This window comes from Gadus morhua, chromosome 7 (assembly GCF_902167405.1).
Source record: "Gadus morhua chromosome 7, gadMor3.0, whole genome shotgun sequence".
Classification (NCBI taxonomy): Eukaryota; Metazoa; Chordata; class Actinopteri; order Gadiformes; family Gadidae; genus Gadus; species Gadus morhua.
The window spans coordinates 13,258,424-13,277,133 of NC_044054.1; the positions used below are offsets into that span (position 1 = coordinate 13,258,424).

The window sequence follows — 18,710 nt, forward strand, 5'->3', positions numbered from 1 at the left end:
ACATTCATTCAATTAAGGCCTCACACTGTGTATGGAAACCTGTCGTCCATGAAACACGCTTTAATTATGTCAATGTGGCACAGTCACACCTGCGTCTTTACTTGAGATACATAAAACAACAGAACAACAAAAACCCAGTGATAAAAACCTCATCCAATGTGTTGATGTTCTTTCACTCGAGTCTGAACGCAGAGGCTTCCTCTAAGGAATAATGGCACACCGATTTACCGCCAGCCCAAAGCCTTGTCCATGACATTCTATCTGCACAAGGACACTTGAATGCTATCCAAACACTTGAATGGCACACATCACAAACCTCCCTTAGCGTTTTGCAGGAGGAAAACCTGCCTGATATTTTAGCACTGAGCTAAGCCGTTCCTCAGCCCTGTTGAATAAACACTGTTGAATATAATGAAAGGTCATATACTGAAGTGACTCCTTAGAATACAACTATGGTATATCAGAAGATACATTTGGGAGATAGTGTGCACCAAGACAGGTTTATTGCATGTTAATTACTTTTGTTCCAACTTAATCAAATATCCAATTGTAGCATATCAAAAATAACGGTGTAGCTACATTGATCAATTCGTTATATTTTTCAGATGCAATATTATAAACTGCCAGAGAAAGCATTCTAGTGTGTATTTGAAATAAGTATTTACTCTTAAATACTTAAGAATAAAAGGTCAAACTGCTATTTTCCACTATTGAGAATAATTACATGGAGGGAAGGCCTTATTAAACATTTTGATAAATGTAGGCAGGGAGAACTCTTCCTCAACTCTCTCTGACCTTTGAACTTTACTTGCTTGGTGTTGGTGTTCTTTCCTGTAAAGGTCAGAGGGTCCTAGTCGAAGGAGAGCACATCATAAGGGCAAAAGGGAGGAAGGGGAGAAGTAGGAGTACAGTTACATTCATGTTCGTACTGAGAGGTTTAAGATGTAAATTAATTTACTCTATTACCTTATTAGACAAAAATATATTAAAGCTAACATTGGCACCTCATTGGACAGTACATGCAAAGTGTGAACACCAGTTCTTACTACTACTGCTCCTACACAGAGTGGTCAAGATAAAACAATCAACAGCTTTATGCTTGTGAGATAAATCTGACCCTATAGGCGTGGCTTATTTACCATTCTGCCCTTACCAATATAGACTGAACCTTTTTCTTGGTAAATCAGACCCTGGTGGAGTGGCTTATTGACTATTCCACCCGTACCGACAGACAGACAGACTGAATTATGACCTGGATCCGGGAGATGCTTCATGAACCACCTTAAGTGCATGTCTGCTCACCTTGTATCTCTGAATAAACCATCATGTATGTTGAACCTTTACCACTCTTTGAGTCAGCGCCTGGCCCCCGAAACCACGATACCCATCAGAGGCATAAAAATGACTCTCCATCATTTCCTCGTCAAGTCATATAATAATACTACCTTAACAAATGTATAATAATACAGTTTAAATATTCAAAAGCATTCTAAAGCAGTGTAGCTGGTAAACACATTTTTTTTTGTCCAGCGCTGGAAATTAAACATTAAACTCTTGGTTTCACACTTAGATTTAGCAGTGCTTCTCAAACATCTCGGGAAACAACTTGATTTCACTTCTCCACCCCTCGAACCCAGCCGGCTGTCAACCGGGACCCACTGCTCTGGGACCCACAATGCCCGGCTATCGCGCTCCGGAACGACCTTTTCAGATGACCCCTACTGCTGCTATTTATAACTCAGGGGTTGTCAACGAAATGGTCTGCGTTACATAATACTTTAAATACTCTCGGTCTGACCCCTAACCTCCCTTCCCTTACCCCCTCCCCCTTAATCTTTCTCTCTCTTCTCTTTCCTCTGACCATAGAACCCCCCCCCCCCCCTCTCTCTCTCTCTCTCGCACTCTCTCATCTCTCAACCCTTCTATTACCCCCTCTCCCCCACCTCTCTCTCTCTCTCTCTCTCTCGCTCGTTCATCTCTCACCTCTTCTCTTAGCCCCCACCCACCTCTCACTCTCTCTCTCGCTTTCTCTCATCTCTCACCTCTTCTCTTAGCCCCCCCATATCTCTCTCTCTCTCTCTCTCTCTCTCCCTCGCTTTCTCTCATCTCTCACCTCTTCTCTTAGCCCCCCCTATATCTCTCTCTCTCTCTCTCTCCCTCGCTTTCTCTCATCTCTCACCTCTTCTCTTAGCCCCCCCATATCTCTCTCTCTCTCTCTCTCTCCCTCGCTTTCTCTCATCTCTCATCTCTTCTCTTAGCCCCCACCCACCTCTCTCTCTCTCTCTCTCTCTCTCTCTCTCTCTCTCTCTCTCTCTCTCTCTCTCTCTCTCTCTCTCTCTCTCTCTCTCTCTCTCTCTCATCTCCCACCTCTTCTCTTACCTCTGCTCTCAACTCCCTCAACTCTCTCTCTCTCCCTCATCTTACACCTCTACTTTTATCCCCCCTCCCTTCCTCTTACTATCCTCTTATAATACCTATTAAGAGTATGTCGCCCCCGCCCCCTCTCTCCCCCCTCTCTCTCTCTGGTTAAGCAGGGACAAAGCTAAATGTCAGAGGGCTAAGCCCAGGCTCGGGTGACACATAGTCCTGGTTGTAACATAGTCGGATCTCTGCACTCAAATAATAGCCGGCCTGACACTCCTCCAGAGGCTGAGAAGGTCATCCAACAACTGGGAGGGGGGAGGGGTTGTTGGTTCAATTCCTCATATCCACCAATGTATGAAGTGTCCTTCAGCAGAGATCAATTAGAGAGAAACCTCACCTCTACGTGAGGTTTGAATTGTTGAGTTGGGTGTCAACCTTGAACTGTTGACCGTGTTTGTGTGTGTGTGTGTGTGTGTATGCGTGTGGGTCTGTGTATGTTTGTGTGTGTGTGTATGTGTCCAGGGAGGCCGAGTAAAGATAGAGAGTACACAGGACAAGTGGTTCATCCTATCTTTTGAATACAACTGCTGCCATGTTCTTTATTTTATTTTTGGAAGCACTTTCAGTGTTCTTTCTTTTTCTATTTGTTAAATCTATTTTTGTGTCCACAACTTTAATCATAATCGCATTTTTGCTATGCAATGAAATGAAAGATGCTTCATACACACTCGTTACTAGTATTAGCAAAGAAAAATGCTAATTATGGCCTTCATCCGGGCTGAAGTAAGCTTACATCTCAGCAACCTGTAGAGAGAGATTGATGAGGAATGAGTTGTCGTATTATAAATGCTTCCCCATCCGGTGGAATAGCATGACTGCACAATTACGTGCTGTTGTGCTGTTCCCACTGAGACCCAATGATGGTGAAAATTAATTCACAGATAATCAATCAAACAAGGAAAATCCATCACACAGCAGGACTGAAAATGAGTGTGACATGGAATGATCGACATTTCTCCACATGCAGCTGAGATGATATTAAATAAATAATAAAGAAAAATAAATCCTTCACTCATATTCTAATGAATAAGGGATATTCAAAACCATTTCCAATCTTGAGTGAATTAATCTCGACTACATATAAATATAAGATATTACCTCAATTTTACAATTTCATTACCAACGCCATTACCAATTCCATTCCCTACTTTAAACAAAGCCTCTCTTTGGCATAAGAGAACTGTTCAAGACAGCAGCAGCATACATTAAAACCCAATCAAACATAAAGTGAAACATCAACATAGACCATTTTGTTACACTCTACTCCCTTCTCCTCTACTCCCAGCGTGTGTACTACATCTCCCTGGAGTTCTACATGGGCCGCACTCTGCAGAACACCATGGTGAACCTGGCCCTGGAGAACGCCTGTGACGAGGCCACCTACCAGGTGAGAGGCCACCTGCTGGTGCTGTGAGAGGACTGCACTGTGAGGCCCCACTAGTGAGTGACTGCACTGTAGGGCCCGACTAGTGAGTGACTGCACTGTGGGGCCCCACTAGTGAGGGCTGCACTGTGGGGCCCTTCTAGTGAGGACTGCACTGTGGGGCCCCACTAGTGAGGACTGCACTGTGGGGCCCCACTAGTGAGGACTGCACTGTGGGGCCCTTCTAGTGAGTGACTGCACTGTGGGGCCCCACTAGTGAGGACTTTCTTTTGTGACCTGCATTGTGAGGTCCTATATATGGGAACTTATTTTGGGGACTGTATTGTGAGGTCCTGTTTGAGGGGACTTCTTTATGGGGACTTTATTGTGAGGTCCTATTTGAGGGGACTTCTTTATGGGGACTGTATTGTGAGGTCCTATTTGAGGGGACTTCTTTATGGGGACTTTATTGTGAGGTCCTATTTGAGGGGACCTCTTTATGGGGACTGTATTGTGAGGTCCTATTTGAGGGGACCTCTATATGGGGACTTTATTGTGAGGTCCTATTTGAGGGGACCTCTTTATGGGGACTTTATTGTGAGGTCCTATTTGAGGGGACCTCTTTATGGGGACTTTATTGTGAGGTCCTATTTGAGGGGACCTCTTTATGGGGACTTTATTGTGAGGTCCTATTTGAGGGGACCTCTTTATGGGGACTTAATTGTGAGGTCCTATTTGAGGGGACCTCTTTATGGGGACTGTATGCTGAGGGTTTGTATAATGTGTTGTCACATTTGTGACATTTACCTTTACATTTGTCCTGTGTAATGTTGGGCAGTATAACATTGATGTGTGATATGTTGTCATGTGTGTTGGTAGCATTGTATTGTGTGTCATGCTCTCGTGTGTTGTGTGTGTCTGGCATCTAGCTGGGTCTGGACATGGAGGAGCTGCAGGAGATGGAGGAAGATGCCGGTCTTGGAAATGGAGGACTGGGTCGTCTGGCTGGTAAAGAACACACACACACTATACTATGCCTCTATTCATAAATACTGTTGTACTTTTACGTGCTCCATTTTTAATCACCCTGATATTAGTGCCTCATCTACCTCTGACTTCCTAGCCCTGCTATCCCTAATCGAATCCTGAATGGGAGAAACATGACATGGAAGAAATGATCAAACCTGTCCTGCACTAATATCCTGTTGTGCTAACCTGTTTATTTAAATATATATATATGATATATATGAATATGAATACATCTGTGTGTCCCCAGCTTGTTTCCTGGACTCCATGGCGTCTCTGGGACTCGCGGCGTACGGTTATGGAATACGTTATGAATTCGGTATCTTCAATCAAAAAATTGTCAACGGCTGGCAGGTCTGAACCACTTTTCTCTTATTCTATAAATCCCCCATTTTATTCAATTTATACCATCTCTATCTCTAATCAATTAATTGCATCATTATTTTTTGTTTTAAATGTAATTAAATGAACACTAAACAGAGGCGGGCTCATTGGTTTGCGCCACCAGGGCTCACTGTGCTCGCTGACGGACAATGCATAGTCCTCATTATCATTCCCCTGGCGCCCGACCCCTCGGTCGTTTCGTCTGTGTGACCAACACAATTGTTCTGCTGGGGCACATATGTCACTCAGGTGGAGGAGGCTGACGATTGGCTGCGCTTCGGCAACCCCTGGGAGAAGGCCCGCCCCGAATACATGCGGCCAGTGAAATTCTACGGAAGAACCGAACACCATCCTGATGGGGTCAAATGGGTGGACACTCAGGTAAAGGAAGAGCGATCTAGTCTACCGGAGCTAATGTCGATGCATTCACTGCCATTTTTAACCTTCAATGCATGTTGGACATATATTTCAAAGGGCGTTTGAGCTTTTATGGACGGGACAATAGAGGGAGAGAATAACATGTAGCATAGGAGCGGAGGTCGGATCGAACCTGGGTTGCTGAAATGTGTATCTCCAACGTGATCAGCACACGAGCCAGCTTGAGCCACCATATATATTTTCCAATATCATCCATCCGCTAGTGTACTTAAAACCCCTTAGACCCTGCACAACATCAAGAACCATGGTAAACAGACACGCACGGGTCCACAACCAGTGCGCACCAACAAGACTGCCAAAGCAATGTTTCATATTGCTTTGTTTATTGCTGGCTCCTAGTACTCCTGTGCTCAAGTCCGGCGTGACAAGCACAACATCTAATCTGCAGATCAGCTGACTGTGGCCAAAGCAGCTCCCCTCAGATCTCGGCAGGGGTAGACATCCCACAAATGGACAGAATAATGGGAGAGAAAATAACAAAACCGTTGAAAACTGTACCCTCAATAGATTTTATTTGACTCTACCTACCAGATTTTATTTGACGCTACCTTTTGTTGGAAACGTCCAACAATTTTCACTTTCAAAGTCCATGCGTGTCCCTTGAAGAGAACAGAGATAAAAATATAAAACATAATTTCCAACTGTATTTTTTTTTAAATGTCTATCTTGAGGTCCCCAAACTGATTGGTATCTCCACCCAGACATAAAAAAAACATCTCACTGTTCTTTTTTTCTCAAAAAGAGTCCTCGGCCAGTATAAAACTCAAAGATAAAGAACAACTTCCTAAAGTACTTCTTGGTCCTATTGTTTGGTCCCTTAGTCCATCCAGATAAATGAACTCCCAATTGTGCTTTTCTAAATCCCATGTCTGAATATCCCTTCAACTGATTTGTCTCCGCACAGATATATTAAAAACACACAACAACTTCATGGGGGGCTCACTGGGTAGAGGGCTTACCATACTGTCCCTATACCTCAGCGACACGGGTTCGATTCCCGCCCGGTGTCCTTTGCTACGTATCCCCCCCTCCCCATTCCAACCTGCCCTATCTCAAAAAATGCAAAAAAAAGAATAATAAGGCAACTTCCAACTGCATTCTCTCCACCTTGACCTCCCCTCTGTCAGGTGGTGCTGGCTCTGCCCTACGACACGCCCATCCCGGGCTACAGGAACAACATCGTCAACACCATGAGGCTGTGGTCCGCCAAAGCCCCCTGCGACTTCAACCTCAAAGACTGTGAGCGGCTCCGATGGGGGGCTTTACTATTCAGCGACCAATGAGTCATAAGCGCTACGTTTTTGATGGAACAGTTGTTTATGATTATTTTCATTCATTGAGGACTGTTCTTTGATGACAGTATATGTTAATGTTGACATGTGTGGCAGCTCCATCCAGAATACTTTCTGATTATGATATATTTATTTATTATTATAAATATTTTGACATTGGCGACTATATCCAATATCTAAGATAACTTGCGGGTACATCCCGAATATTTCAAAACGATCACATATACATTTTGATGTAGTTGACAGTTAGCTTTGAAACAATATTTTATCCGAAGGTTAAGGTTGGTTATAATAATATATTTCCTTTGACAGTCAACGTTGGCGGCTACATCCAGGCTGTGTTGGACAGGAACCTGGCAGAAAACATCTCCCGTGTTCTATATCCAAACGACAACGTAAGCCGTCTGCACATTTACACAAATCATCTATTCCCTTCCTGCTTATTATTATCCACAGAGGAAGTATTCAACTATTCTCAATGTGAAGGTCACTGTATCTTGAAGGAGAGAGAAAGAGAGAGAGAGAGAGAGAGAGAGAGAGAGAGAGAGAGAGAGAGAGAGAGAGAGAGAGAGAGAGAGAGAGAGAGAGAGAGAGAGAGATCAAATACACAGACTGAAAACTGAGCAGGATAACACAAAGAGGAAAAGGAAATTCATACTGCATAATAAATTGAGGGAACACCTGAAAAGGGGGCGGGCAAACGTGTGTAACCATGACAACTGTTATCACGAAGAAAGCTTGTGTACAGTGCGCACTGAGCCTTTGGGGTTCATCAGGTTGAAAGCTTAGATTATCGGGCCACAAGATTGCAGCACAGTGCAGCAGCACAAATGTAGTTTAAAAGCTGCCTCCCTGCGTCATATTGATTGTGCATTGATTCAGAGCGAGGCCACACACACAAAATGTTAAACACACCTTGTTCGTTTGACATTTGTTCAACCAATCCACTCAAAAACGGAGAGAACTCTAACACAAACATGTGTAGGCCCTTTGGAAATATAGGGTTATAAATGCTAGTAGTCACACGTGACTACTAGCATGAAGATAGCGCAGGAAGAGTACAACCTTCCTGAAGTTTCTTCACCGGAGCTGGAGGTGGATTTCCATAATCTGGCTCTGGCTGTACTCTCCCTTTAGCCAGCGGCGGCCTCCCTGAAACGTGTTTCTGAGGAGGGATATCTGCAAGATCTAAAGTCCTGACCACTAAATCCCTGGCTGCTCGGGGAGGGTTCAGCGCTTAGGCAGGTTCAATGATAACCGAAGACAGTAGATGATAACCCGCTAATCACACGTTTGACTGCTGAATGATTAAGTGCTCCTTTCAGTTTGACTCCCGTGCCAGGAGGACTGTAGTAGACGTGCGCAACAGCAGCACTTGAAAGCAGAGTGGTCATTTAAAATGTGATATTCTTGTACCACCATTAAATTGTTGTAATGCGTGACTATAGGGAAATCGTTTTTAACACACACATACACACATACAGGCACACACACAGACACCCTTACATTATTAAACTATATATCCATTTAGGTTTACCTCAGTCTATATGCATTTGTGAAACAAATGCGTCGGTTAAATTCGTCTTTATGTTAATGTCTAGATGTGAAAAAGCAGCTAACACTTTTCTTTTACTTTTAAGCTCAAACAGAAAGAGCTGTTGAACCTTTTTGTGCAACAGAACACCCTTGACTGTGAGAAGAGAGACTGAGAGGGTGAGAGATAAACCCGTCTGTCTGTCTGTCTGTCTGTCTGTCTCGTTGCAGTTCTTCGAAGGCAAGGAGCTGCGTTTGAAACAGGAGTACTTTGTGGTTTCTGCCACCCTCCAGGACATCATCCGTCGCTTCAAGGTCTCAAAGTTTGGCTCCAGGGAAGTCGTTCGCACAGACTTTAACAAACTGCCTGACAAGGTACGCCAAAATACTTCTGAAGGATATACCGTTCCCTTTTCTTGGCTATTTTCACTGTTTCAGGTTTTGAGTTGAGTTGCGTTTGACGTTCAGTGTTTTCTTTGCCATTGATTGGGGCCTGATATTGTTTTGAGATGACTGAGATTGAGAATGACTGTTGCCATTTTGAGGGGATATCTTGTGTTTTATTATTTTGGATGTTCGTAGGTTGCCATTCAACTGAATGACACCCACCCTGCCATGGCTATCCCTGAGCTGATGAGGGTGCTGGTGGACGAAGAAGAACTGGACTGGGACAAGGTCAGCCTTCACCGACATCACACCAATACCATTATCTTAATACCAAACAAGTCCTATCTCACCGACCTTCACGAACGATAAAAAGGTTGAATTATGATTGCACCTGGGACTTTTTACTTAAAAGTTGAGTATTGTCATTCGAGAAGTCAACAGAAGGGGGCAGAATCGAGGCTGAATCAATACAGCAACAACCAGCGTGATTTGATATTTTTATGTATTCAATCATATTAATGTGTTTTTTCTGCAAGACACTAATTATTAGTGGACAGCCCTAATTGCTCCGTGTATAGCAGTTGTTGTCTTGTCTCCTGCCTAACCTGTGTGTGTGTGTGTGTGTGTGTGTGTGTGTGTGTGTGTGTGTGTGTGTGTGTGTGTGTGGTGTGTGTCTGTGTGTGTGTATGTGTGTGTGTTTGTGCTAGGCGTGGGACATCTGTGTGCGTACCTGTGCGTACACCAACCACACGGTTCTCCCCGAGGCGCTGGAGCGCTGGCCTATTGACCTCTTTGCCCACCTCCTGCCCCGTCACCTGGAGATTATCTACGAAATCAACAGGCGCCACCTGGAGGTAGGAGGCAGTACTGCACCTCAACTCACTCTCTCACACACACACACACACACACACACACACACACACACACACACACACACACACACACACACACAGACACACACACACACACAAACACCATCTCCTGCAAAAGAACTCTAATGAGACGTTTAGGTTGATGTGTTTAATATAGTTCACAGGATTATTTAGCGCTTCCTTAAATCTGACGACGTTCTCAACAAGGGTCACTCTTCAAAACGAGAAGTGTAAACACGTATTGTTGTGTTTTTTCTACGGAGTAATTAATTTCCAAGCTAAATATGTATGTGCATACAAACAAAGGCATGAACACACTTCCTTTGTGGTATTTCAATCACACCTTATCTTTGCAGTCATTTATGTGTGATTGAATTGAAATGGTGCATTTGGTGAGTATGTGCATATAATTCAGAGGAACATAAAACACACATAAACACTGCATTTAGCGGACCAAGACACATTGTACACCTGGGTGGAAATCTCCCCGCTTTACCTCTCCGTTGTGCTGTCGTCCTCCGCCAGAACGTTGCAGCCAGATTCCCAGGCGACCATGAGCGCCTGTGCCGTATGTCCCTGGTGGAGGAGGGCGGCCAGAAGAGGGTCAACATGGCCCACCTCTGCATCGTGGGCTCGCACGCCGTCAACGGCGTCGCCCAGATCCACTCCGACATCCTAACGGCAACCATGTAAGGCATCTCCAGTACCTTAATATTCAGGAGCACTCCTGTTTAGCCGTGGAGCTAAAGGGTTTTTATCAAAAGCCTGTTTGTAGATACAGGTCATATAGGAGAAGGCAAGCCTGGCTCAAAGGTACCTAAAGGAAGAGTGCAGACATTGAGGTATGAAACTGGGATCTTTTGGCTTGGAGTTAACGCTGGGAGTTAAGCCTAATAACAAACTGCCCTGCCACGTTAAAGTACAGGTACACATACAACTCTCTTTAAATGCTAGTATAAGCTAGCAATGACTTAGATATGTTCTAATCAGAGCAAAATGTTGCTCAGAGTCAATGTTACATATTAGAACAATAAGGGATATTAATGGCTTCAATCGTGATAGACCTTGAATGTCCTTGACCGTCCTTGAATGTCTTTGAGTGTCCTTGAATGTCCTTGAATGTTCTTGTCTCTCCAGCTTCAAGGACTTCTATGAGATGGATCCCCACAAGTTCCAGAACAAGACCAACGGCATCACCCCCCGACGCTGGCTGGTCATGTGCAACCCTGGCCTGGCTGAGGTCATCGCTGAGGTGGGTGTCTTGTCAAAACACACAAACACCCACATACACACGTGCACACACACACACACACACACATGCACATCCTAAAGCTGGGCCTATGTCCCCTCAGTAAACTGTACTATAGGGAGTGTGCACAATGGTGCGGTATGAGAACATGTTGGCGGTGCACGCGTTTCGTTCCTCAGAGGATCGGTGAGGATTTCATCCGAGATCTGGACCAGCTGAAGGGGCTACTCAAGTACGTCAACGACGAAGCCTTCATCCGAGACATCGCCAAAGTCAAGCAGGTACAGTAACAGATGGTGTATAGCCTTCATTTACTGCAGTAAAGAGGTTCATTCTGACACACAAACAGTGTCAACAACAACGTGATAATAATAATAATTAGATACGGCCGGATTTGTTATATATTTTTATAAATAATACAATAGGGTTCCTACGTTTTTCGTAGGACTCCTAATAATATTAATATTAATTACTAATTTATTTTTCTTTCCTCATGCCTGCGTAGGAAAACAAGCTGAAGTTTGCCGCCCACCTGGAGGAGCACTACAAGGTGAAGATCAACCCCAACTCCATGTTTGACATCCAGGTGAAAAGGATCCACGAGTACAAGAGACAGCTGCTCAACTGCCTGCACATGATCACCTACTACAACCGTACGCCCATCGCAACGCACACCGACACACCAGCACGCACGGAAACAACACACTGCAAAAAGCAACACACCACCACGCACATTGCCAACACACTGCAACAGACCAACACACCACCACGCACGGTACCAACACACCACAACAACGCACGGCACAAACACACACGAGACCGACCAATCACCTCACAAATATCCACCACATCACAGCACGTCGCCAACACATCGCACACACCATCACACCACAACACACGATAACACATGTCACTAACACACCACACAGCACGCAAAACACCATAACACATGTCACCAACACACCAACTTACCTCACAACAAGCCATCACACATGTCACCAACACATCACCATACACCATAAAACATGTCACCAACATACGCACACACCAACACACTACAACACACCATAACACATGTCACCCAAACACCCCGACACACTTCACCAACACACCGAACAATAGCCGCTACACAACCCTATATACCAGCCTCATTGGCCGTGTGAAATATGTTGTTTAAGGACACCGGTGACACCAGTTTTTCCTGCAGATAGGTGTTTTAGTGCCTGTAAATTTGACCAAAAAGTCTCTCCCAAACAAACAGTCCAACAAGCACACACACATACACACAGCTAAATAAAACACTGATTTCTTCCTCAGGGATCAAGAAGGAGCCCAACAAGCAGTGGACCCCCAGAACAGTCATGATCGGAGGAAAGGTTCGCTGCCTTTAATGTACAACCCTAAATCAGACAGAAAACAAGCTCCACAAGTCATTTATCACCTTTTTATGTCTCTCTCTCGTCTCTCGTCTCCAATTCTCTCCCCCTCTCTCTTTCTTTCCATGTCCCATCTCTCTCTCTCGCTCATACTGTTGCTACGCAGGCGGCCCCTGGTTACCACACGGCCAAGATGATCATCCGCATGATCACAGCGATTGGTGAGGTGATCAATAACGACCCGGTGGTGGGCGACCGCCTGAAGGTGATCTTCCTGGAGAACTACAGAGTCACCCTGGCAGAGAAAGGTACTTCAATCGCTCACCTGGGTTCCCTTTGTTACACCCACACCTCTCTCTCTCTCTCTCTCTCTCTCTATCTTAAAGTCTCTCTCTCTGCTTCCACCTTATTCTCTCGCTCTCTCTCTCCCCCTCTCCCTCTCCCTCTCTCTCTCTCTCTCTCTCTCTCTCTCTCTCTCTCTCTCTCAACGTCTCTCTCTGCCTCCACCTTATTCTCTCTCTCTCTCTCTCTCTCTCTCTCTCTCTCTCTCTCTCTCTCTCTCTCTCTCTCTCTCTCTCTCTCTTTTTCTCTCTCCCCCTCTCCCTCTCTCTCTCTCTCTCTCTCTCTCTCTCTCTCTCTCTCTCTCTCTCTCTCTCTCTCTCTCAACGTCTCTCTCTGCCTCCACCTTATTCTCTCTCTCTCTCTCTCTCTCTCTCTCTCTCTCTCTCTCTCTCTCTCTCTCTCTCTCTCTCTCTCTCTCTCTCTCTCTCTCTCTCTCTCTCCTCTCTCTCTCCTCTCTCTCTCTCTCTCTTTTTCTCTCTCGCTCTCTCCAACTCGCCCTAGCACTTCCCCTGCAGAATGAAGATGCTGCTGTCTTTTTTTACCCAATCAACATTAAATGCCCTATTTGCTTTGCTAAATATGAGCAATAGCTGGAGAGATTATCCATCCATCTGTCAATTAACCCATCCATCAATCTATCTATCAAACTGTAAAGCTTTCCACTGCCCTATTTGCTTTGCTAAATAAGATGGAGTGATGCATGACTGGACAGATCATCTATCTCCAGCGATTGATTTATCCATCGGTCTATCAAAGCCAACAGGGCTTTAACGTTTGAGAGAAGGAACGACGGATAGAAAAGTGAGTGACAGAAAGATAGACAGACGGATGGACGGATAGAGTAGACGTGGGTCATCTTGCGGGCAAGCACATCCTAATACTGTACCCTAAACTAAAGAAATCATGTATCGATTGATAGAGATTACAGTTAGACGATACAATACGATTTATCGTGCATCCCAGCAGCTGCCTTTACAAACATCACAGACAAGACAAGACATAAAACACAGGACATCAAGACAGGACCCAAAAATAAAATAAAAACACATACATACAGAAGACGACATTTATGGCCCGTCAGCATGCATTTGATCTGGGATTAAGTGCCTTATTCTCTTTGAGGATTGACTGGTTAACATAAAAAGTTCTTCCTTTCCAAATGTTGGAACCCTAGATCTCAGATTTGATGGTGAAAGATTTTACTCGGTGTTCGGGACGTGCTTAGGGTCGGAGGAAATGCTGTTAGCCGACCGCAGTATTTTTATGATAGGCTGATCATACATGAGCAACTTTCATGATAAAGAGGGCCACATTTTAGGATGTGAGGATGCGGGCCGCACTGAGTGAGGATGCGGGCCGCATGCGGCCCGCGGCCCGCCAGTTGCCCATCCCTGATACAGAGCCAGGCCCTGTGTGGGGGCCTCTCTGCCTCCCGTCCCCTGTCTCCTGGACTAACGAGCCTCTTTCTACCGACAGCCATCCCCGCAGCCGACCTCTCCCAGCAGATCTCAACGGCCGGGACGGAGGCGTCCGGCACGGGCAACATGAAGTTCATGCTGAACGGCGCGCTGACCATCGGCACCATGGACGGGGCAAACGTGGAGATGGCGGAGGAGGCCGGCGACGGGAACCTCTTCATCTTCGGCATGAGGGTGGACGACGTGACCGCGCTGGACAAGAAGGGGTAAGAAGGGGCTCTGCCACGGGGGTTCTCCGATGTGTTTGGACGCCGTTTTGTGGTCCAATTTGTAGGTGTGAACATTTTTGTTGATCGGTGTTTCACACGTGTCGGTGACACTCGCAAGTCGCAACCTATATCTGGGTTGTCATGGGGATATCAACAGGTGTGCTTAAAGCATAGGCAAAGTCCCTCTTTCGGCTTGAATTGGAACCCTATAAAAAATGCATTTTGGGCTTAGTATTCTAGGAAGGCGGAGTCATCCCAGCGGATATGACCTGCTGCAGGTTTGGGTTCATGTTGTGTTTGAGTTATAATGAGTGATTATTATGGAATGCGACACACTATTAGTGTCCGAGTGGCATAACTGGCTCTCTGATGCGGACATCAACAACCCCCGCTGCGCAGAAGACACCATTCACAAAAAATGCCCTAGATTACTATATTGAAGTAATATAAGATATATTACTAAAACAAAAAAAACAGGTTTGGCTTCACTTCCACTTTAGAATATAGCAGGGGACTATGCTACATCGCCCCCTACAGGCCGGACATTGCAAAAGCCATTATAACCCCTATTAAATATCACCACAGGGATTTTTTAACATATCTTTTTATCTATTCTTTGTATATATTATTTGATAGCATGCGCACTTAGCCGTATCATCATTTATACAAAAGTACAAAAAGGAAAGAGCAAATCTATTCTAAACCATGCTGTACGTGTTGTCAGGGATCTGTGAGACCTGACGTTGCCATGGTAACTGTCTGAGACTACCGGCGGCGCAGAGATCGGGCAGACTGTATTAATAGAAAGAAAGAATTCACGCCGTGAATCCAGCAGTAAAGCCCACACACACACGCGCACAAACACGCACACACACGCACACACACACAGGTACGCAAAAGCGTGCACACGCACCACAGTGCACGCACACACAGCAGAAGGAATGCAGCCTTCTCAGACATAATTGGACTCCACAGCAGGGAGACCCGGTAGGATCCAGGGCCCAGAGCCCCTCACTGGGAGGAGGGCTGGTGCTGTGATCACGGAGCAGGAGAAGCACAGCCATGGTGGCCACAAAACACTTCATTATCAATGTGAATAAAGTCCCAGCTACAGGGGCTGGACGCTAAGAGGTTCTTTCCATTCCAAATTGAATTTGGATACCTGCAAACGATTTTGGACACAGTTGAGAGACGGGCTTAGTCCGATTAATCCCAGACAGGAAAATGTCGTAAACTTGTTGACCTTTGATGGAACCTTTTTAAATCAAGGGAAAAATTACTAAAAGAGAAAAAAAATTGACAGAACGTGTCCCAGTAGTCAGTCGTTATCTCTTGAAATGGGATGTGATCATCAGGACGTTATATCTTACAAATCTGCCTTTGGGTGGGACTCTGAGTACTGCAGACTTAAAGGGTATGTGAAGGTATGTCCCAGTGTGGTAAGTGTGTTGCGGGTGATCCTGACATTCCCCATAAGTCAAAGATCAAACTGTCACAGGGAAAGCAGGTAATGATCATTGTATAACCAGGGGAAAGCAATCATTGACCTGTCGTAAACTCAAACGTTTGGGGTGAAGAGACATGGTTCATGCATTTCTTCTCCCGGTTTGTGCACAGCCATCACAGTTTATGAGCTGCCATCACAATCCCAGCTCCATAATATTAGCCCCATATGCCAAGCAAAAATAAATAGGCCCATATATCAATATGTCAAGCCTATACATATAAAGACTATGCATCCATATTTGAAGCCTATATATAAAGCCTTTACATCCATATATCAAGCCTATATAAAGCCTATATATGTCAAGCCTATTTATAAGCCTATATATAATAATATATCAATCCTAAGTATATAACTTGTGCATCCATATGTTTTTAGTTCAGCCTATATTTCAGTATCTAGCCTATGTATCAACCCTAAATAATGTAAGCTTATATAATGAAGTCCATATTTGTACATCAAACCAACATATTTTCACACTCCTATATATACCAAGCTATATCAAGCTTACGTATCAAACCAACTTTGACACAGTCCTAGTCTTATGCCATCTTTGAAATGGAAATATGTAATACACACGTGGGATTTGCAACAGATGATTTCTAGAAATACAAAAATATGTCAAAGGTAATCATTGCCGAACCCGTTCAAAATCATAATCCCTAGGTGGAAAGAGGCACCCTATCAGAACTCCTGTCTAGACCTGACACTTCTAAGCATACTGTCTCTGGTTATCCATGTATCACGGTCAGACCCCTCACCTCCACACCTCGCCCACATACTAAACCACACTCATCTACACAACCTTACCCCCCTACACACCTAAGCCCGTTCGAACCCACACACTCACTCACCTACGCACCACACACCTGCTAACCCTCACCCCCACTCAAACTCACACACACATCTCCACACACTCTCCCTTACAAAATCACCAACGCATTCTCACCCACACACACTTGTCCACACTCCCCCTCCTTCCCACACACCCTCACCCAACCATCCCCCCCCACACCCTCACCCAGCCATCCTCCCCCACACTTCAAGTTTGAGCCACAAAGGTTGTGTGTGGCGGAGCAGAAACGTTGACTTTTCATAATAAAGAAATCAACCAATGTTTGACTGAATGAATGAATAGAATAAAGTTTGTATCCTCCTTGCGGTGCCGCCCAGATACCATGCTGTGGATTACTACAATCGCCTGCCAGAGCTCAAACAGGCCATGGACCAGATCTCCACAGGGTTCTTCAGTCCCAAGCAGCCTGACCTCTTCAAGGAGATAGTGGACATGCTCATGCACCATGACAGGTAACGCACCTGGCTGGCCTGCCTGTCCGTCTGTCTATTCATCTCTATGTCTGCTTGTCCCATATCTCGCTGTCTATCTCTCTCTGCCTGTCAGTCAAACTCAAAAAAAAAAATGGCGAAATTGGAAATGATTGATGACCATGTAAATGGTTTGCTGAAGATATTTATTCGAATGATGTTAATCTATTATAATGGATTTTTTTTCTCGATCGTTTCTTACAGGTTTAAAGTGTTTGCTGACTATGAAGATTACATCAAATGCCAAGAACAAGTCAATGAGCTGTACAAGGTGGGCGTCAGGAATTATCTCCATTGAAGTAACAGTATGATGGCTAGGTTGGGGGTTCTATGACCAATGGGCCAGCCCAGGCTTCCATGCACGGCACTCACACTGTTGTTTTAAGACACTGGATGAAAGCGTTGACCAGCGGCGTATATATCACAAATGTTTTTATTGAGATGTTCCCCGTTTTTTTCCCCACTAGAACCCCAAAGAATGGACCAAGAAGGTGATCTACAACATCGCCGGCTCTGGAAAGTTCTCCAGCGATCGCACCATCTCCCAGTACGCCCGCGAGATCTGGGGCGTGGAGCCCACCCTTGAGAAGATCCCAGCCCCCGACGATATCTAGAGGGCCTCATGAGCCTACCTGTAGCCCCCATCGGTGATGTCATCTCGGCCTACACGATAAATAAATTATCTTTGGGAAAAATGAATTGGGTTGCAGAGTAGTCTTTCGCGCTAACAGGCAGTGTTGATCGCAAGTTTTCCACAACAAATGAATGGCCTCCCTACGTGTGTGAATCATTATAAACTTTTTCTTGTTACATTCTGTGGTGTTTTTTTTACAGTCAAACTGGTTTTTTTTTATGCTAACAACAAGCAAGCTAACGTAGCAAGCAAGTGCTCTAGAGAGTCGTTTGATTGACCATATATGGGCAGCGGTTACTTTACTACGTCTGCTGGACTTGCTGATTTGAAAATACTGCTAACGATGGTCCTCTTCCCCTTTAAGTGCGCTCCGGGTTTTATTTACTCCACAGCGTCTGTTGTTCAGGGCCAGAGAGACCCCCATCTGCCTTACACCTGCAACAGCAAAGCCATAAAGACCACCGCAGGGTTTGTCCAACCATGATGGTGCACTATTTGTATTTGGAAGATTCTTTGGGGGCTTTATGAGTTAATGTGTTGCTGTGACACGTCTGAGAGGATTTGTGGTCTGAGCAGTAGTCTTTATTTTTTTAAGTAAAGAATACTTTATTTAGAATAACACACATTCTGAATAAATGTCTTGTCTAAAACGGATGGAAGATTTCAGTTACTTTCTACCTGATCCTACTCACTACATTGGGCATTTTAGTAGACAAATCATATAGGCTATTCATCAGCATGAGTCAGCATAAACTTCCCTTTCAAACACTACAGTTAAAGTAGGCCACTTACTCTATTAAGCCAACTTTATAAAACTATTACCAATGTAGGATACTTCAGAGAATTGTTAAAACATATTTATTTTTAGGTAAT

At 44.8% G+C, this 18,710-nt stretch overlaps 1 protein-coding gene across 1 annotated transcript in view; it reads left to right on the forward strand.

The window, feature by feature from the left end:
* pygma (phosphorylase, glycogen, muscle A) overlaps nucleotides 1-18,491 on the forward strand; it is a 19,064-nt gene extending 573 nt beyond the window's left edge. The window contains exons 2-20 of the mRNA XM_030360469.1: nucleotides 3,710-3,811; nucleotides 4,717-4,795; nucleotides 5,064-5,167; nucleotides 5,447-5,578; nucleotides 6,763-6,874; nucleotides 7,240-7,322; nucleotides 8,692-8,835; nucleotides 9,043-9,135; nucleotides 9,555-9,701; nucleotides 10,245-10,408; nucleotides 10,857-10,971; nucleotides 11,148-11,249; nucleotides 11,474-11,621; nucleotides 12,286-12,344; nucleotides 12,511-12,652; nucleotides 14,163-14,370; nucleotides 17,051-17,185; nucleotides 17,408-17,474; nucleotides 17,671-18,491. Coding sequence (XP_030216329.1) covers nucleotides 3,710-3,811; nucleotides 4,717-4,795; nucleotides 5,064-5,167; nucleotides 5,447-5,578; nucleotides 6,763-6,874; nucleotides 7,240-7,322; nucleotides 8,692-8,835; nucleotides 9,043-9,135; nucleotides 9,555-9,701; nucleotides 10,245-10,408; nucleotides 10,857-10,971; nucleotides 11,148-11,249; nucleotides 11,474-11,621; nucleotides 12,286-12,344; nucleotides 12,511-12,652; nucleotides 14,163-14,370; nucleotides 17,051-17,185; nucleotides 17,408-17,474; nucleotides 17,671-17,817 — 2,283 coding nt within the window. The 3' untranslated portion in view covers nucleotides 17,818-18,491. The remainder of the gene's footprint in view (nucleotides 1-3,709; nucleotides 3,812-4,716; nucleotides 4,796-5,063; nucleotides 5,168-5,446; nucleotides 5,579-6,762; nucleotides 6,875-7,239; nucleotides 7,323-8,691; nucleotides 8,836-9,042; nucleotides 9,136-9,554; nucleotides 9,702-10,244; nucleotides 10,409-10,856; nucleotides 10,972-11,147; nucleotides 11,250-11,473; nucleotides 11,622-12,285; nucleotides 12,345-12,510; nucleotides 12,653-14,162; nucleotides 14,371-17,050; nucleotides 17,186-17,407; nucleotides 17,475-17,670) is intronic.
* The last annotated feature ends 219 nt before the right edge of the window (nucleotides 18,492-18,710 follow it).